This window comes from Centruroides sculpturatus, unplaced genomic scaffold (assembly GCF_000671375.1).
Source record: "Centruroides sculpturatus isolate CEXI.00-Female unplaced genomic scaffold, Cexi_2.0 scaffold891, whole genome shotgun sequence".
NCBI classification, from domain to species: Eukaryota; Metazoa; Arthropoda; class Arachnida; order Scorpiones; family Buthidae; genus Centruroides; species Centruroides sculpturatus.
In genome coordinates, this window is record NW_019385112.1 from 15,926 (window position 1) to 38,277 (window position 22,352).

A 22,352-nucleotide genomic window follows, 5' to 3' on the forward strand; every position below is an offset into this window, starting at 1 on the left:
TCAAACTGTTCGTTAACTGATCACCCACTCTACTTTTAATATTTTATTGATTTAGAATTGTCATTTCTTGACTGTTATTTTGATTATCACAGTAGAATATATTCTTTACAAGAAATTTTTCAAATTTATTTAGTTTATAATACTTATATTAAAGTAATGAGAGCTTTAGTTGTAAATTTAAATCTGTTGAAAGTATATCCTTAAAATCAACATTATTTCAGTGATGTCATTGAAACTCAACTTGTTTGACTGTATTAAATATAATACAAAAAAATTACTTGTTGGAAAGATGGAGAATTCCTTAAATAGAAAAAATTCATCAATAATGAAGATAAAGTATACATTATACTGTAATAATGTATTATTTACTACAAAAGTATTATTGTATCCAAAATAAAGTGTATACTTTTTGTGTGAAAAGTATTTTTCTATATTTCCTATATTTTCTGTTTTGCATTATACAATCAAGACTTCTCATTGTGTCTTTTTACGCATGAACAGATTCATTTTTACAAATTTCTCATGTTTAATTTAATCATTATAATTATAACAGCTTAATTTCCAGAGATATCTTTTAAGAGAATTTAAGAGTATATGTTTCTATAATATATACAGTCAAGCCCCTTTTAATCATTATAATTATAATAAAAGAATTTCCAGAGATATCTTTTAAGAGAATTTAAGAGTATATGTTTCTATAATATATACAGTCAAGCCCCTGTAAATTGCCACTATTGATTTTTTGACCATGATGTAATGGTGAGGTTGGTGGCGGTTTACCAAAATCTTGACATTTCTATTTGCAAAAACATGCAAATAGAAATGTCAAGATAATAAGAATAATTAGCACTTTTCCTTCATTTATATCACATTTATTGTTTTTTGCTTATAAAAAAGTGTCTAAAATAGTTTGAACTACATTATTTCCTCAAGTCATAGAGATAAATGTATCTAATGAGTCAATATGCATCAGAAAATCCTGATTGGATTCACTTACCCCCAGAAAATGATGAATTTTCTCTAAATAAGCCTGACCTTCTTTTGCAGTTACTAGAGGATTTTCTACCTCTTTGTTGTTGTGGTCTTCTTCATTTTCTTCCTGCAGTTAACTATCTTCTTTTTTCACAAAATTAAATATTTCTTCTGAGGATAATTGTACAAAATTATCTTCATTACGGTTGATTTCAATCAATTCTTCAGCAGCAAGTTGGATTGTGGAAGTGATGTTTGAAAGATAGGCTACCTAACATTTGAGCACTGTTGTTATTATCCTTGTCAATTTGTGTCTTTTCTCTGAATAGGCCAGTGTGCAGCCAGCAATTTTTATTGTCCTGGATATCACTTTATTCCGTGGTTTTTTTAATTAGCCTCAGTGTGGATTTCAGGGACATCTCAATATGAATTTCATTGTTGATGCATTTGATAATTTTCCTTACTTGGAGCTGTCTGTAGTTAGATTTAAGACTTTTTATTATGCTAGCATCAAGTGATTGCAGAATTTCCATGCAATTTGCTGGAAATAATTGTGTTTCCACATAGTGCACCCTGTCACAAGATAGTCAATGTGAACAATTAATTAATAGTAGGATGTTACAGTTTTATCTTTTTATATCCCTATTAAAATATTCAACCAGTACTTGGAAAAGTAACCGTATGTTTCTATATTCGACAGTTGACTCAACAGTGAGAGAACAACATTTCTAAATAGACCGTTGAGTTCTCCATTGAGACTAGTGATGTCAGTGCTGTTTCACCGTTGAGCTCAACGGTCTCAATGACCTGAAATACCATTGAGTATTTGACAAACTAACACGGCGGCTTCCATGAAGAAGTAAATTTTGCTTATAAAAACTATCCATTTGCTGCTGTGGATGCTGTATAGCAGACAGATTAATGAACAATCTGTATATGAAACATGTGATTGCACAATTATGTTGGATAATTTGGTCAATATTGAAATATTAAGATTTTTTTCATTTGTCCAAAATTGATTATGACTGATATTTGGCCCTCTAAGTCTTCCTAATGATATAAATATTCAAGAAATTAATTAAAATTATTAAAGGAAGACCCAGTATACAAGAAAGTAATACAGATATGGGTTCATTTGAATAAAAGGATTTATTCGAATAATGGTTAAGCAAGTTACTTTAATTATTTAGCAAAACAGACACAATCGCCACCTTCTCATTACTTAAGTCAGCCATCTTGAAAAGCAACTTCTCAACAAAAGCATTTCTTTTTTCTGCAAAACATGATGTCAGATAGTTCAACGGAGGGACTCAATGGAAAATTCGCTGTTGAGTCAACCATTGAATATAGAAACATATGGTAAGGCTATTTATCCCATTTTGTTGTGCTTCTAATGGCAATAAATAGAAGAATTGAAATTTTTAAAACAACTAGGCTTTGCAAATCTTCCAAAAACAGTCACTGTTCTCTTATCAGTACATGGAGGGGCAGTTTAAAGAGATTATTGACTGTACTCTTCTCTTAAGTTGAGTAAGTTTCCATTAATATATAGTTCCTTAAATTTGAAGATCTGATCAACTAAAAGAAATATCAGATTGAAATCAATACTTATTTTGTAACAATAGTTGAGTTTGTTGTAAAATTAAAGAATCATTTATCGTATTTCGTTTATGATCTATCAAATAAGATGCAAATTTTCTTAAAAATCTTCTTTTAGAATAACAATTTTTAGCATAAAAGATTGTATTTTTATAGTAAAAACTACAGTAAACTACAAAGATATTTTGAATAATTTTAAAATGATAAATATTTATTTGCTGAAAAATCTGGATTTCTTTTTAATTAAAAATAAAATTTTTTATAAAACATTTGATTTTATTTTGAAATACACCAAAAGTATATTTTTTAAACACCTTAACACTGTATTGAATTATTTATACTATGTAAATAAATTTAAAACTTTCAACATAAATTTAATATTAATCATGAAGACTTTTAAAAAGTTTTCCATCTTATATTATTATTAATCATTATTGATAGATTTTACACTTGAATAAGATAGTTGACCAATAATAATTGATACATAACTATTACACGAGTTTCAGTTCAACATTAAGCAAGTGTTTTTATTCTATAAAACAAATTCCAGTTGGTGGGGAAAGGGTGTAAGGGTTAACTGTTCAGCAAATTAATTACTGCATAAGATGAATTTCAAGTTATTGATAAAATGAGGTAAGTTTTTTTTGTTATTCGCTTTTTGTATCAGGCAAAGAAATGTTTATAACATCACCATTAACACTTATTTCATTGGGGATATTTTCATGAATACACTTCATTACACATTTGCATCATTTTAATATTTGATGATGTATAGAAGAAAACTTTTTTAATTGTTTAAAAAATATTGAGATATCAATAATTCAGTAGTTACAATTTTTTGCATTCATGCATAATTTTTACAATAAATATGAAAAGAATTTGTGTGAATCAACAAAGATTATGTAATGAATTATATTTTGTGTAAAAAATCAAATTTTCAGATTTTATTTGCTATTGCTAATAGATATATATATATATATATATTTAATAGATCTACAGTAAATAGTACTTTAAAATGCATGTTTATTTTTTTAAATTATATGAATTGAATTTAATTTAGACAATGAGCATTACTATTTCTTTATAAATGTATTTTTATATTTTTTTAAATAAATACAAAAACGTGGCAGTTTATAGATTTATTGTAATATTAATTTTTAGATTTTATGGAATGTATTTTCTCTTCATTTACAATCAAAATTTATTAAGAAGAAATTTCAGAATAGTGCATTAAATTCATGTCTAAACTTTTTTTATTTTTATTCATAATTATTTAATTTCTATTGGTTTACTTAGATCTTTGTATTTGAAACAGATAAAACCATCGCCAAATTAACAATTACTTCAGGTAACTAATTAAAATCAAAATTGCAAATTAATAACTTAAAATGTTTTAAGAACTGCTAATGTACAATTAAATTTATAGGGATTCTTATTTATTTGAACATTAAAGAAACTTAATGGAAGTAGTTTGTATTAAAGGTATTATTTTTATTATATATAAAATTTATTATTTCTTCAAAGAAGTTGATCATTGATTTTCATATTGATAAAATTTTCCTTTTCAGTAAATTTGCTATTAGTTAGATTAAAAATACAATACAATTTATAATACTACTGCAAACAATGTCTTATTGGAGTCCAAATAGGCATACATATAAACAAATTTCCAAACATTAATACTCTTCTTCAGGAGAATAAGTTACAAAATACAAAAAAAAATAATAATAATGTTTGCTGTAACAATTAGTAGGAAATATACTTGTAAGTCTGTATGAATTCTAGCAGATTTATAGAATGTTATGATCTTATAAATTATCAGCATTCCGATCTTAATAGCAAAAGTATGAAGTAATAGTAATAGATAGTTGTTTAGCTCAAGTTGTGAAAAATTCAAGAGCAGCTATCATATATGAAAAATATAGTAGTAATATCTGTGCGATATTGGTGGAGGAAATAGAATTGTAGGAAGAGGAAAGATTTATTCTGTATTAATACATTGAGATTGAAATCCTAATTATTAAAAAGGTTTGGAGAACAACAAATAACACTATAGCCCTTAAAAGGAATACATTATCATTTAATATGTTTTAGAATAAGTAGCAAGAGAAGAAATGCTAGAGTTTGAAATATATGTAATTGCTATATTTGTTAAAGAAATATATTTTGTATATAACTATAATTAATACTTTCAAGAGGTTTTAAATATAAATGAAGCATTAAAAAACAATAAAGATTATTATGTTGAAGGAAATTAATGAATTACTGGAATAATTAATAAGAGAATAAATTTTTAAAATGATTGTAGTTATCAATAAGATGTTGAGAAGGAATTAAGAGAGTTTATGCATCTTTTTATTGTTTCCAAAGAAACAATTAGTGAAGAAGTATAAGCCTAACAATTTCAGTTTTTCATCTCCCCTGAAATAAATATTAAGTTTTCTAGTATAATGACTAAGTTGATGTTAGAGCATTTTCAATGAATATCAGTTGGTATGTATTGTATAGAAAAATTCTTACTTTTGACAGCAATTGTTTAAGTTACTTCTATTTATATTTGTTTCTAGAAGCAAAGCATCAAATGCATTCTAAATGTTTTTGAAATCTATTAGTTTGATATTTCCATAATATTTGTATTAACTTTGCCAGTTTTTTTGTTTAATGAATTAATTCCTTTAAAATAACTAATACCTGAAATTGTTTAGTATTTATACATTTGGACTCCACTAAAGCATTTTTTGTGTTGTCTGTTAATGTCTGGAGTTTTTGATTCTGTTATAGTATTATTAATAAGTTATATATGTCATAATAATTTGTAAAGATTATATATATACAGATTTTATTTAAATATTATAGCTAAGAAATAGATATCAAAATTATTTATTACTACTATTTTAATAAAGGAAAACTTTTATATATTATATATATATGTTGTACATTTGTATTTCTTTTTTAAATTTAAAAGAGGACACAAAATTGAATGTTGCAAATAAAAAAAAAATGGCCAATGTACTGTACTTTAATGAAGAGGTATTTTGTTACATTTTGTGTGTGTTTTCAGATACAAATAAATAAAATTAAAATTGAACAGCTTCCAAAAAATACATAGAATATAATATAGTATTTAAAACAGTTTAGATTTAAATATTTTAAAATTAATAATTAAAAGTTATTTATAAACTTATTGCATGATATTCAGTAATTTAATAGTAGAAACAGCAGGTGAATATAATGTAAGACTTAAATTCTATTCTGTTGTTACTATTTTTTAATATAAAATCATTTTATTTAAATTCAAAAATAAATTGTTACTATTAATTTTAAAATATATAAATCTGAATTTTTTTAAATGTTATATTTTATTCCAAATACTGTCTTAAGTTGTTTATTTTTAATTTTATTCTTTGTACCTGAAATTTTAATCCTTTTTTAAGAAACGTTTTCAATGCTAAGTTTTGTAGTCTATTTTAAATTTAAATACAGTAGAACCTCGAAAACTCGGCCTAATGTGGACCGAATGGTGGGCGAGTTTGTGAAAATGCCGGGTTATCGGGAATGGGGTTAAAAAAATAAGTACGAGTGTTTCCTCAGAAAATACTGTACTGTACTTGTATGTATTGTTTACTTGAGAATATAACAGAGAATAAACTGCCCAAATACCTTTAAACAAAGGAAAAGTACGTCCTTTATGAAGGCATAGAGCCTTTACTACATGAAAATGAAAATTAATGAATACACTGTGTACAGTAATTTACCTGATAAGACAGACCTCAGAAAAATACTTTATGAGAGCTTTTATACTTTTATAAAGCTGTCTATAATGAAAATTAATTAATTAAGGATTTTTTTGCCCTGCCAGGGTGTGGCCGAGTTATCCGGAGTGCCGGGTTATCGAGAGCCAAGTTTTCGAGGTTCTACTGTATTGATCAATATGAGACTAAATATTCTTATTTTAATAATGAATTTGTTTATCATGACTTTTTTTATCAATAAAGTGAAGTTATTGTTAATATCAGTTTTGAAATACTATATTTAGTTTAAAAAAAAATACATACATTTAAATCTTTTGCATTCAGTTTACTTATTTTTAACATTATAAAAAAAAAATAAGAGAAAACATATCTGTTTAGAAGTTTTGTTTTGTGTGTGTGTGTGCGCGCGCGCGCTGTGTCTTATTTAGATTTAAATATTATTATAGTCTATTTCAAAATTGAGTTGATTTTTTAAAAATTTAGACTGCAGGAAAAAATTATTTTAATTTCTCTATTAATTTTTGTTGTTGAAAATAAATATTTCAGATTTATCAGAAAAATTGTTTTCCTGAAGGATCTGAATGTAAAGTTTCTTTCAATTTAGAAACCAGATTTGATTTACTTACTTCATATTTGAAGTAAATGAATCTTTGATTTTGACACAGTCCACAAATGAAAAATACTTTAAGATAAAGCTATTAGCATTAAATGCATAGTGGAAAAATAGCAACATCAGTTTATTTAGAAAGTATGATCAAACTGGCAGAAAATGGAATTGATGTTTTGGAAAAACTTGTTAAGTTATTAGGAGGGGAAGGTTTTCATGATATGACTACTGCAGTCATTCAAGAATTATTGATAAAAAGATACTGGCAAAGCAAATTTGATAGAAATGACATTGGAGGTAAATCAAATTAATTCAGAGGATGGATATTACAGAAGAAAATTCTAGAGTTTAAAATTTTACATTAAAAAACATATGGAAGGTATAAACTTGGTTAAGTAATTAGAATCTTACTTTTTAAATGTATCTCTCTCAATTGAAAGAAGCACAAAATTCAAAAAGGTGCTTTAAAAATAGTTTAGCTCCATACCATGAAATTTACAAAGATCTATCAAGCAAAACTACAAATCCAGGTTATTGATTTTTTAAAGAGAGAAGAAGACACAATCTAAATGCTGCAGAAGAAAGCTCAAAAAGTAAAAAATATTCTACAGCAGAGAAAACATTTTATTTTATTATGCTTAGCAGTGATGAAAAACAAGAAAATTAAATGAAAATACATTATCTGACATGCATGTATCACAGTTTGTAAGATGTTCGTTCAGTTATTATTGTTTTTAATAAAAATTAGTTATAAAAAATAAAATAGTATACTTTTTATTTGTTTTTGTATCAATCAACTTTTCATACTAGTTCTTAGTCCTGTATAACATGATTTTGCACTACATGAGATTTTATAGAAACTTAACTACCATGTTATATGATATGTTTTTTATGTATTCATTTGTTTAAATTTCAAAGTATATTAGTGTGTGTGTGTGTGATTATACCACTTTAATATATGGCTACATCAATTAATAATTAGAATAGTAATTAAATTGTATCAAAATTTGCTTAAAGTAATAGAAAAATTAGATAGTAACTTATCTATATTTGATTAGTTTTGAAATATGTGCTGTTAAATTGTTTGAATTTTTTAACATAAAATTATGTTATTCTCATTGAAAAGTTTCTTTTAATGAAAATAATTTTATATAGGAGTCATGTGTCATATTTCAAATGGGGGCAGAATTAATAAAAAGTTTACTCATTACTGGCATTTAGTTTGACTATAAATGTACAGACTGTTTCAGTAAATAATATTTTATTTAAAAATTATAAAACTTAGACTTTTTTAGTTTAAACTGTTTAAAAATATATAGTTTTCTTATATTTGTTAATCTATGTACACTTGATTTTCTGTTATATAGAAGAATCATTCCTAAATTAATACGTTTTGTTTATAAACTTATAATTCATTCTTTTCTAAAAAAGAATAAAATATATATGACTGACATGAAATATAAACAAATTTATAGAATAGAAAATTTTTTGTATTTTCAGTAAAATGTTCTAAGGAAAACTTATCATAACAATGAATGTAGATTGCATATTTTACCTTAAAAAAACTTTTTGTAAATTTTAGAGAAAATATTATTTCATAATGGTTAAATGTAAGAAATTATGTAATATAGAGACACAGACAGGACCTACTCTTAAATGCATTAAAAAGTATGCACCAAAAATTAGGCCTGCAAAACCATATGCCAACATTGAACAATTAATACCATTTTTTGCATAATTATGAAAATAGAATCATTGTTATTTCATTTGTGACTGTAATGAAGTATAAACTATATTTTTAAAATTTTGATTTCTTCCAAAAATAACTAAGATTTAAATAATTTTTAAAATACTGATTCAGAAAATTCATATTCTATTTAAGATTTTATTTGTCAAGTGATATTTAAATTATAATTTGTCCATATGTCACAAATTGAAACTATTAATCTTGATAAGCCAATTATGTAACTGAACTTCTTATTTTAAATCTTCTATCATTAATTAGGCTTTGAAGGCCTACTTTTAGAGCAGGGTGAGTATAAAGCAGGCTACTGATAAACAACCACTAGAATTGAGTGATGTGATCTGATCAGGATCACAGTCTGGCCAACTTCATTTCCTGGATAAATCAAGTACCCATTGATGTATAATCCAGATATATCTCATAAGTATTTGATCAACATGAAGTGGACCTACCAGATTCTCTAGGATCAAGAAATTTCTGGATAAAATCAGGTATCAAAACTAATTCCCAACTTGGAATTGGAATTCCTTGTCAATTTATCTATTTTGGATAACATAATTTTCTTGAAAACTCAGGTGTAACTGTAATATCCAAATAATTAGATTATGATAGAAGATTTAATGAATTATATTGATTGTAGAACAGAGTTTATTCCTTATTTGTTTTAGGAATTGTTGAAAAAATTTTTTTTTCTATTATTAAATCAACTTACCATAAATTATACAGTAATCAAACAGCTTTTTCTTTGTCTAAAGTCACTAAGAATGTTTTTAGAAAACATTCTTAATGACTTTAGACAAAGAAATTTTCATTTTTAGAAAACAGGAAAATTTCTTCGTGCATTAGACATATTCATCCACTGTTGCAATTTTTCCCAAAACACCAATGGTGCATATATGCATACCTTGTCTTCAATTCTCTCCCATTTATTTTTTGTAATTCAATCTATACTTCAATTTATATTATTAAACTCCTATTTGAATTTTTATCTTGAAAGCTGATAAATTTTTAGTAACTGGCCTTATCTGTATAATGATATCATTTCAGTAAACTTTGACAACTAAGATGTGACTTTATAATTATTATCCTAATAAGTTATAAACTTATTGCTCTTTTCATCACTATAAAATGAATTTTGATGACTAAAAATTTTATACATTTGAAACAATTACCCTAGCTTGGTTTTACAATATTTCATTTTGTTTACAAGCAACATCCTTACTTTCCATCTTTTGCTAATTAAATTGAAACTAAAAATTAGATCATTATCAATACAAGTTTATTTTCTTCATTATTTAAACTGTAAATTATAGAAATCCAATTTATAAAAGTAGCACTATGCCTTCATATAAAAAAAAAATCAAACTGGACAGTGCTCATAACATTATTTTCCACATTTCTTGTTTATATGTAGTAAATAATTATTTTAGATGTAAATTTATTTGTTATTAAGTATAGAAAGAATGAAATTTAAAATTTTTCTGTAAATTCCAAAATATAAAAAAATTGATGTAAATGTATTTTGAATATTTTAATGTTCCAGAAATAGAACAAAAAATACATTAATGTATAGGAGACCTGAAGTCAATCCATAAAGCAGTTTAAAAATGTTTGTCTAATGATTAAATATTGTGCTGGAAAATGAAAAGGTTGTTTGTGGGACATTTTTAAAAGTAGTAGTCATATAAAATCTAAATTATTATTAAATAACTTTTAAGTTAAAGTTAATTTTATGAATAAAACAGTATTTCAGCATTTCTGTTGGATTGACCTGATCTTCAAGTTTTTACCATATAAAGAGGCACATCTGTTTTTTCTTGAATGAGTAGCTGCTGAAAGTCAAAATTTTTTTTATCATGTTCCTTCATTTTAGTTTCATTTATAATAACAATAATAAATTGTAAAATAAATTTAAAAAATTAAACAGAAAATAATTTTAATGTATTAATTTTTACTTAGTTTTTTCCTTTCCACTAGCTAGTAAATCATCTGTATGAGTAAATAAATGAATAAAAGTTTAGTTCATATGAAGAACAAATTGCTAGTGAAAAGCAGAATAAATATTAAAATTATTTTCTATTAAGTATATTCTTAGTTTAATTTAATATATTATTATTATTATTATCGTGTTAATTTTCTACATAGCGTATAAACCAATGCCTAGTACTATACTAGGCCTATATCAAAGTATGACGGTAGGAAAAAATGTTTGTTTGCATGCTATTTGTGTAGGTATCTGTGTTTAAGAATTTTCTGACTATGTGGTATATGTTTAGTATGGCAGCCTTTTGTAGTGAGGTGTATGTGCTGTTATGAAACCTTAATGTTTCTAGACTTTTGTATGATGTACTGTACATGGTATGATGCCTCAGCAAGAAAGAATTACTGGTAGAATAAATACTTTATCTATTCTCTGCCAATGCTTTATTTCAAGGGTGAGCTCTGAATATTTACTAATTTTTTCAGTTTATGTATTTTGTTTCTTGTGGGTGTTTTGTATAGCCTTGTCTACAGTGTATGTCATTTTGTTTGTCAATGAATGTGATGTATTATTTTGTCAATCAATAAGATGATTATGAAAGTTTGTTAAGTACAGTGGTACTTTGCTTAACAAGCACCTCGCATAACAAGCAAAAAAAAAATTGTCAAAAAATGACTCGCTTAATGAACGACATTTTGCATAACGAGTGATGAGGAGAGGGGAAGTCCCAGATTCTGCGCATGCTCCATCAGTCTGTGTTTAGCACTCATTCTGCTAGCACCTTAGTGTTGCTTATGAGTACACATTTTTCCAAACTTGTGTTCACACATATTACATATAAGCATCAACAATCATAGCCTGTTTATTATATAGCACGCCAAACAATATGCCAAATTCTTGGGCTATGTAAAGGCTATAATTAAATATTAGAAATTAATTAATTTGACTAGAGGTAGGCAGTTATGCTGCCATCTCAAATTAAATTCCACAAATGTCTAAATAATGTTTTTTGAATAAATATTTGAGTATTTTTCTCAGCATTTTCACATTATCATATTTTACATTAATTTATATGGTAAATGTTGTTTTGCATTAGGAGTAAGATTCTGGAATGAATTATGCTCATTAAGCAAGGTCCCACTGTTTTGCTTTATCTGTGATTATGACTCACCTATAGTATATTTTGTGTGTTGTTTTCTGTGACCATCTGAGATGTATATTTGTAATATGGTTCCTGGGTTCAGTAGTTTGTATTTGTGTGCAAGCTTTTGATATTTGCTATTTAATTATGTTGATATAAGTATTCAGTTTGGTTTAAAAGCCTGCAAACCAGTATGCTGTGTTGTAGAGTCTCATGTATGATGTGGCATTTTCTACAACTGTTACCTGAGTGTTGTCTTTTAAGATGTGCTTTCTGTAGTTTCTTGTATTTATGACCCGGTCTTGTATGTGCTCACAAATCTTTGTCTCTCCAAAGAGACATTCACGAGTCAAGCCAGCAGTTTCATGCAGTTCTGTCAACGTATTCCTGACTGAGATTGTTAAGGTGCCTACCATCAAGCTTCTTCCTAACTGAAGACTGTCTGATAATGTCTATGTCTCTTGTACTGTGTAGATCCAGGTCAGTGTTGTGTAAGTTTAATGGTGTATTATTTTTACTTTCCTGGCTCTGTTATATATAACAGAGGAAAAGTATGGCAATTGGTCAAAAATAGCCTCCCCAGATTTTTATATTTTTGGACGGGACCTTGAAATGTCAAGAAATGTAAAAAAATTCTGGGGTTTCTCTGTATGTATGGATGTTAATGTGTATATGTGTGGCATGTTTTTATTCACCCTCTTTAAAGCTTAATAACTCTTGTGCTTTTTGTCAAAATTTTCTGAAATTCTGCAGGGAGGTTTGTTTATTAGGGGGATTGATGCTATTAAATGTTGGTGATTAAAGGTTGAGGGGGTGGGGAGATAAAGGGGGGTCATGTGTCATATCTCCAGTAGGGTCGGCCTTAATGATGATTTTATTTCTTATTAGCATTTACAATTTTTTTTATAAAACCATCCTTACTGTCAAAATTAAGCCTTTTGCCATCTTATAATAATAAAAAATATAAAAAGTTCTTTTTAATAAAATATCATAACAGATTGTGCCAGGAAAGTTAAGCAACTTGTTGCTGGATTTTTGTTTTGTGTAATTGTGATGTTTTCTATAGAAAAATTCTCACAGTTTGTGTATTTGTTTGTAGTACAGGTTTAAAATATCTGTGGAGACTTTTTTATGGACAACTTAGGGCAATGTTTGTTGTGTTTTGTTAATGATGTTCATGTTTTCCTTTGGTGTTCTGTTATTTCTATTTCAGTGTGTGTGTGTGAATGCGCGCAATGTATAATTTCAATGAATATGTCAGTACTGAGTTGACATATGTGTTGATAGGTTTAAATTAGTGATGTGCCGGATATCCGTATCCGTTACTTTTTAACGGATCTTTTATCTTAATGAATTTCATTACTTATATGAAATTTTAAAGATAGGTAGCAATAAAATACTAATAACTTCAATTCAAATCACTTTTTATTTCTTAAAATCACATATTTGGCACATTCATATTGCAAAAATTTTATCATCTTTATCAATTTTATCATATTGCAAAAATTTTATCATACAAAAATCATTTACTATCGTAAAATATTTCCATATTACACTGCTAAACTTTTTTGTCAACATTGTTTTTATTTTAGTTTAACTCAACATTCTCCAAAAACACAAACATAATCTATGCTATCCCGTGTCACACTAAACTATAAACAAAAACACGCACAGTGCAAGTCAAAACACATCGCGTTACTAACACAAAGTGTCAAGTATCGGTCCAAGGTCACACTCACTAGCGCCGACTGAGTATGAAAGTTGAGATCTTATCCGTATCCGCGGATATACATTTTTAACAGTCTGGCACATAACTAGTTTAAATGTGTTTTTTTTTTTTCAGTTGTATTGTTAGTATTGAGTTTAATCTGCTATTGTATTCTTTGTTTTATGTGTGTGTATTCTGCAAGTCTGGCCTATTAGAATCTGAAATATTTATAGACTTTGTCTTCATCCATGGACTCAGTAGCATCTCCATTTCAGAGTACAAAATTATCTTTCTTTGAGATTCCTGTTTCTATGTGAAGTGTTCTGCATTTATCTATATCAGTGTTTACGAATCTTTTTTATCTTGTGGCACACTCAAACCTATAATTAAATTTTCATGGGAAAAAATCATGTGATTTAAAGTTGTGTTTGTAAACATTCTATCATTACATTACTTGCCACTTAACCTAACTCTTTTTGTATATATTTATTGTGAATTAAATAAAACAGTATTGTTGTTCCTTAAAATAGCAGCAGGTCACAATAAAAGTTATCTAAATGATTTTCATTTACATAAGAAAAGCAATTAATATTGAGTCTTAATCTTTCAGCAGTGGGATAGTCAGGTATGGTGCTACCCCAAAGTAGTCGAGAATAAATGTGAGAAATTTTTAAAATATTTTTCCACACGTTTTTTCTCATTACCATTTCGGAAAAGATTTTGTAAACAGTTATGTCTAGTAAAGAAAAGTCTTTTTTTATTGTTACATAATTCATTTTTTATGTGAATTTTTTTTTCTGCAGTAGTTTTTGGTGATACCCCAAAAGAATTTAATGGATATATATATGTCCCTTACCTTTGCCACACGATCAACCTGTTGAGTGGTTAATTTGCATTTAAAAGTGGCATAATAATTGCCTTTAGAAACCTACTGAATGTCCTACTCTTTCTAAGTTAAAATAATTTGAACTAAATATGGACAATTATAGATACATTTTTGATTTAAAGAAATTTTTTTTTTAAATGAAATAACTTAGTGTCATTCACATATAATTTTGCTTACCAATATATATTTTTTACATTATATATACGTTTATTTATTATAACAATGAAAAACTCATATACTCATACTTAGAGGTTTTAATTTTGACATATACTCTTATTATTCATTGGGATTCTTTCAAAAATAATTTATTTAATAACCTTCAAAAATTTTTGCAGTACACTGGTTGAAAATCACTAGTCTAGACCAATCTTCATTTAAATGTCAGTACAGTAAGTGTGTATAACTTCTAGGTGATTTAGCTGTGCTTAAGTGGATGCATAGAATTTTTTGTTATCCATGAACATGAGATGAGATAATATGTATTTTTTTTTTTTTTTTGATGTTGTATTCATATTTAGTATTATTTAACCTATTGGATAATAGGTTTAAGGTCACCAAAGTGGACCTAATAAGTTCCCTGAACACTGCCTTGCTTTATATATATTTGGTTTGTTTTAATGCATGTGTTGTGAAGTCTGACATGTAGTGTAGTTCTCCAATGTTCCATTATGTTTTTTTAAAAATGCAATGAATATTAGATGTATTTTGTAAATAATAACATTGTATTTATTAAGTTGTAAAGAACTATTATTCTGTATCATATGATGCATTTAGAAATGTTAAAATGATGCAATGAAAAATTAAATAAATTATTTTCTTGCTATTAATCTTAGTATAAGATTACTGCATAACTCTATATAAACAAATTTGGCTAAAAAAATATTCATCTTATTATAGTTCAAAAATTACCTGATTGATTAGATTTAAGGTGACTATAAATTTTAGGCTTTGGTTATATTAATTGTATAGTGAATATTCTTTCACATTATTAAGACTATGCCAATTATTAAATAGTTATTATCTAGTATTAAAACATGACAAAAGGAAAAAAGAACAGATTAAAATTCTTGATTAAGTAATTGATTTATGATATATTGTAATGTACCATAAAAAAGTAAAATAAAAAGCCTTTAATAAAACTGTTTATAATATCTATAAAGAACATATAAAGTTAGAGAATATTAAAAATAACATTTTCTTTCTTAATTCTATATATGTATAACTACTATGTTTTTAAAGTTAACTGGAATAAAATCAGTGTAAAATTTTTAAGTTGTCATAACAGCAAAAAATTTGACAAATGTCAGTTATATTTTTCTAAATATAAATAAACTGTCTGTGAAAAAAATTATTTGAAATTCAATCCATTGATTTGTTTGTTTTTTTATATTAATAATACTTGTACTCATACAAAAAATAAATTTGTGAATTTACATTATTACATATATAAAACTGTAATTTATAAATATTGTTTAATAATATTCCATTATGTGGAACAACTTTAGTTTTTGAATAAATGTATTGAACATATGAAGATGGTAAGTGCCATTTCCATTAGTATGTAATATTTTCTATTAGCTATTATGAAATGCATTGCTGTTTAGCTATTAGAATGCATTATAGCATTCTAAATAGCTAAATGGCAATGTATTTCGATTTAAATGTTGTATGTACTTTTTAACTACATCAACTATTTTGATTAAAGTAAACAAAGCAGAAAAACTTCTTAGGGCATTTAATTTTTCCATTTTCTCTAAACTTTCATTACAGCACTTACCATCTTCTATATCCAGACCTTCATATATTAGCAAGGATAAAGTTTGCATGATATTGTAAACATTCTAAAACAAGTATGATGCCAGTAACCAGTTCTCTGAAGGATTACAGATAAGATCTGTCTGTTTAAAATTTGTTAGAAAGCATGTCTATAATAGATACATATTTTAGAAATGTGATAATTGAAAAGTATTATGTATATTGTATTTTGATTAAATGGCACCCTATGTAAAAATATTATATAATAAAAGTATTTAAAAAGGGGTATATAATTAAGAAAAATATCAGAACTGAACTTTGTTGATTGCTTTAAAATTAATTTTCAAATAAATTTTAAAAACTGCACTAAAATTCCAATTTAAAATTTTAATCAGATGCTATCAAAGTTAAGTAATTTGATTATTGACATGAATTCTGATGGATTAATATTACCTAAAGAGTAAATTACAAATAAAATTATAGCAACAATTCTTAATCACTATATTTTAATTAGCTTCAGCATATGTCAAATTATAATTGATTGTTTTTAACAAATATCTGAGCAACGAAAAAATTTATTGAGGGATTTTCTGTTTATATTATATTCATAACTATGATTCTTTGTAACTATTTCATTTCTTGTTCTCAAGTTCACTTCACACCAGATTACTATTATTAAATATTTAAATTTGTTTAGATTTAGCTTTTTTTTATTACAAATTTTAAGATATAAAATATCTGTATAAAAATTTCAATTTACAATACATATTTCTGTATTAAGTTAATTTATTATTAATTTTATCTTAATGTTTAAAAGAATTGAGATAATAAATTCACTATTGAGAAAGGAATATAAATTTTTGTTGAAAAATTGTATTTTAACAATATTTTTGATTTATCATCATGATATTGTGTATGTTTTTATTTCAGATTGTAATAATGGTTAAATTTTTATTTTAACTTTTATATTTTTGTTCAGAACTTCCCTTTTCTTTTTATATATATAGTTTCAATAAAATTTGTGCACTTTTCTCAATTTTCTTCATGTAATAGCTTCACAAAAAAGTTATAAAAGAGAAATTACATAACATAAAAATTTACAATAACTCTTAAATTTCTAATTATAATACACAGTTAACTAACTATAAATGATTTTAAATAGTTATTTCATGCTCCTAAAAAGTTATATTTACTAAAGCATATATACACATATTGTGAACTGATCTTTTAAATTCATAATTAATTTGTACTATGCATCAGTATTATTTTAAAATATAAAATTGATAACTTCAATCATTTTCAAATTACCAATAGAAAATAATAAACCTCAAAATAAAATTACACAAATGTTTTCATAATTAAAAATGTAATTTTGTATAATTTCCAGTCTTTTAACCTCAACTTCATTTATGGAAATATATAATAAAATTTATATTTTATGTAGAATAATCATTTAGGAAATTATTTAGTTGTAAATAATAATAATAAGATATTGTTAGCATACATTTTTAACATAATTATTGATGTCTTTTTCAGTGCATGGTTACAGATTTTTCTCCCATCAAAAGATGTTTCCCTGTCAATCACCACTTTCAAATCATCAGGAGATACAGCCATTCAAGGTGATTTTGCTTTCTCAAGAATTAGTTAAATGACTTACATAGCTGAGTAACTCAGTTTATATAATCATTTGTACATGGCAGTCATATTCGGTTAAGTTTTGTAGACTGTGACTTAGCTAATTATCAAATACACTGTCGTCTGTTATAATGTCATGTTTAAGTGAATATTATTGTCAGTAAATTGAATAAAAAATATATAAATAACCATTCTGTAATTTTTCTTCAATTAACTATAATTGCAAATTTATTATTCCATTATTAAACAATTTTAGTTTATAAAATTTGAGGATACAGTATATATAAAATACATATACTCTTTTTAAGAATGAAAGAAAATTATTAGTTTTAAGTTTTCAGATGACGATGATTTTTATATTGTTCACATCATCATTTGTGTAAGTTTAGAGATTGTGATTGAAAATTCTTGTCTCCAGAAACTGTTTTCAAGAATTTCAGAAATTAATAATAAAAATAGCAGTTTTTAATATCATTACTGTTTTAAATACACATTCAGCAAGGAAAAATTTTAATTACTTTTTCATATATATGTAATTAATTGTAGAGCATGTAGTGAATAAGTAAAATAGTAATTATAAATGAGATTAGGATGAACATACAGACTCTAACATCCTATAGAATTGTTTGTTACAAAGAGGACACCTCTGCTGTTGCCTATGGGACAGAATGACCCTAGGATGGGAATTTTCAGGCCATTGGTTTTTATCCCGAATCTTTTCTTATCCTAATCAGAGTTTTTATTACACTTAAGTTACACTTATGACATCTGAACATCATAGTATGTCAACTGACTTTTATACTTCTGCCATATCTCTGATCCCAAAAATTTTTAGCAGATGGTATGCAATCAGATGTTTTTCTTTACATGAACTGTAAAAATTCAGTCAAGAGCATTTTGAATTTTTATTTCAGGTTCTTAAGAATAATAATACAAAAACTGGTATAAAACTCAATGAAATAAAAATATAAAATTCTAAAAGATGAGATGTCACATTAATGTTGTTAATGTGCTTTTTACAAAATTCTGTTTTTCAGATGAATAAAAATGATTTTTTGTACTCAACTGTAAATGAAAAGTCTTAATGTGATGAAAAATAACAATATTGTACTAATAGGAGCAGCTACAAAAAATGGTACATTGTGATATTTGGCATAGACAGCTATTTGGTATGTTCCAATTTATTGGCAGTATCACCATTTGCTACATCTCTATGGGCACCAACTATTATAGTAGATAATTTTTTTTATTTCATTAATGCTGCAACCATATTATCACAAATCAGAGTTGATGATATTGAATCATGTATCAATTCATAAGCAGTTAAATGAGCTCCTTGATTATATGGTCTAGTTTCAGTAAAAAATACATGCAAGTCTTTGCAATGAGCCAATGAACGAACAACACCTAAAGCTGTACCATAACCTTCAGTAGCTAAACTTCCTGTATTACAATGAGTCAAAATAAATAATGGATCACTACAGCAATACTTCAATATATAATTTAATCCATTATCTCCAATTAATTTATTTACTTTTACATCTTCATTTAACATATTTTCTATTTCACTACTTATTTTATTCTTCATAGTATCAATATCAATTGTATTCTGTTGAAGATATGTTCCTGATAAATTACATAAATATTTGCTGCATTTTTCATATAAACAGCAGTTGGTCTAGCTGTAACCAAATATTCAAGTTGTTTAATTATAAGTTCATGGAGTTGATTTTTATTTACAAAAGATTTTTCTTGCAGTTCAACAGCTAAGCTTAAAGTTCCAATAAGTACAGTAGCTGGTGCACCTCTGACCTTCATATAATGAATTGCATTCCATCCATCTTTGACATTAGAAATAGTAATACTGTATATGATGTTTGGTGAGGAAGTTGAAGCTGATCCAAAATCTTCTATTTACCTTTTTCATATATACAGTCGACCCCCCTATAACACTGTTGATTATTCCATTTTATATGAATTCCATGTTGTATGAGTCACTTAGATTTTACAAATACATGAGCCGTTCACAGCCCAGCACACCTATTTGTAAAATCTAAGTGACTCGTACAACATGGAATTCATATAAAATGGAATAATCAACAGTGTTATAGGGGGGGTCGACTGTAATAGCTTCCAACATTTTCCGAACTGGAGCTAAAAATATCAATAGAATTAATTCAGTTTACAACAGTAATTGAAGAAATTGATACAACAATATATATCCCAAACCAACTACAATATTTCTAATGTTAACAGTCATGCTTTATTTCAAGAATTGAGAATCTCTAGAACATCAAAATTCTCATTCTTAATTAAGATCCAAAAAATATTGAAAGCTTTGCTACATTGATTTTGTTACCTGATATAAACTGTAGTAGTCATTAGAATAAAAACTACACATCTTCTAAAACACTAGTTTTAAAATGATTCAGGTTTGGATAATTTATGATTTTGAAGAAATGTTACAACAGTATTTGAATATAATGATTATTGGGCTGCAATTTGAAAAAATTGTAGACCTATAAATTCCCACTATCATCTGCTGCCTGTCTGTCCTTTCTTAATCTTGAGAACAGAGTTATATAGATGAAAGTAGAGACCAGATATGGAAAGCTTAAGGGCAGGAGGACTGGATTAATTATATTCAAACTGAAAGTCACGTTATTTCAATTCAAAAATTTCCCCTGAAAGGAGTTTGATGGCTAAAGTAAAAGGGGCAAGACACTACTAATTTCAAGATGGAGAACATATATTTTAATTATTAAATAAATTAAAAATATGATTAAAAATTGCATCCCGGCATTGTGACGATGTCACAATAAATATTTGCTCGTATTAATATAACATATCTTTTTAAATTTTACTAGTAATTCAAAAAGTTATTTTTAAAATAGTAAATATGAATTAAGTTATGTCAGGAGATTGTAATTAAAGTTTCCCTATTCAGTGTTATCTAATGATATTTATCAGTCCAAATATTAAAATTTGTTTGTTTATACATATGAAATTACAATGGACTTCTTTAGTTTAGGTTAATCAACCAAATAATAGAGTTTTTCATTATAAGTAATACTGGAAAAATATAGTTATTTGTAGAATGCTAACAAAATTTTTTGAAAGTTATTGAAAAACTAATCATAACTTAAGCAAATTTTCCAATAATGATTTTGTACTGTTGATTTTAAAGAATTAAAAGCTATAGGATTTTTTCTTTGTTAACACATCACACACGAGTTTTGTTAGAGATGATATCATTTACCGATGAAATACAGTAAAATCTCGATTTAACGGACTAATTCGATAGAAAGGGGTGTCAGTTGTATAATACAGTAGACTTTCCAAATGTGTATGTTAAAAATTGACAAAAATGGGGGTGCTCTGACTATCAAAGCTGTTGGCGTGAATTTTTCTCCACTTCCATACTTTGTCTGATTTTTCAAGAAATGAAAAATTTTGAATTGTTTTTGAATAAAAGGAATAATATTAAGCTTCTTATTTTATTGTTACTGATTGCTGGAATAGAACCAAATCCTGGTCCCTTACAGAAAACTCCAACAAAGAGAGGAAGATCATCTACTCGTCAGAAATTGCTGACTAATGATATCAAACGATTGAAACCAGATTCAAACCTTATCACTGAATATACTGAACCTAGAAGAGCCGAATCATCATATCAAACAGGTGAGCTAATTAATTTAACTTCCTCACAATAACAATTACCTGCGGAACAAATAGACATTTCAACAGCAGAATTATGGAATAAGATAGTCGAACTGATAACTAATAGTAATGATAAGTTGAGTCAATTTTCACTTATAAGACAAGAAATTAATATAATTCAAAATGAAATTAAAGAATTTAAAGATCAAATTCAACACTTAAAAATAAGAAATGATAAAATAGAAAATTTACTAAACTAAGACTGGAAAATGAATTAACTCAATATAAACTGGATACTATGACTAACACTATAAATAATAATAAAATTATAATTTATGATTATACAAATCAACTTTAAAATATTACTAAAAATGAATTAGCAACATTTTTTTTTCTAATACTTTAAAAATAGTTTGCAGCGAATCAGAAGGTATAGAAAATATATATTCAATACCTAATCCAAATATTCAAATTAAGTGCATAGTACAGTATTAAAATCAAACCAATTAAGAAATAGAATCCTTGCAGCCTTTAATAAATTGAAATATAACAAGACACTGGGAAATTGGTAAGAAATTAATATGTCAGCTGATTTAAATAAAGATTCTCGCAAAAGAAGGAAAAAACTTTTACATTATTATACAGATTTTAAGAAACAAGGATTACAACTAAAACTGTGTGATAATGATCTGTTAATTAATCATCAAAAAATTACATATAGTTATATTCAGGATCAATTGGTATATGCTGATGATTTTTTGTTGTATTCTCTACAGAAAAACCCAATAACATAATTAATTCAGAATTAGAATGTGAAAATGATCAAGATATTAAAATTTCAAATAATCTTAACTTAAATATCACGAACTGGAACTGCCAAGGCTTAATCCACAAAATAAAAACTCAAGA

The 22,352-nt window shown here is 26.2% G+C and overlaps 1 protein-coding gene, 1 long non-coding RNA gene and 1 pseudogene across 2 annotated transcripts in view; 2 read left to right on the forward strand and 1 right to left on the reverse strand.

Moving 5' to 3' along the window:
- The first annotated feature begins 2,900 nt into the window (after positions 1 to 2,900).
- Positions 2,901 to 17,972, forward strand: LOC111634939. Its single transcript, XR_002758303.1, has 3 exons — positions 2,901 to 3,919; positions 3,998 to 4,053; positions 17,682 to 17,972. It is a non-coding gene; the product is annotated as an uncharacterized LOC111634939 (long non-coding RNA).
- A 128-nt stretch (positions 17,973 to 18,100) lies between these two features.
- Positions 18,101 to 20,184, reverse strand: LOC111634936 (annotated as a pseudogene).
- Positions 20,185 to 20,954: 770 nt separating this feature from the next.
- LOC111634942 (gamma-glutamyl hydrolase-like) overlaps positions 20,955 to 22,352 on the forward strand; it is a 27,668-nt gene continuing 26,270 nt past the window's right edge. The window contains exon 1 of the mRNA XM_023379780.1: positions 20,955 to 21,464. Within this exon, the coding sequence (XP_023235548.1) occupies positions 21,227 to 21,464 (238 nt within the window). The 5' untranslated portion in view covers positions 20,955 to 21,226. The remainder of the gene's footprint in view (positions 21,465 to 22,352) is intronic.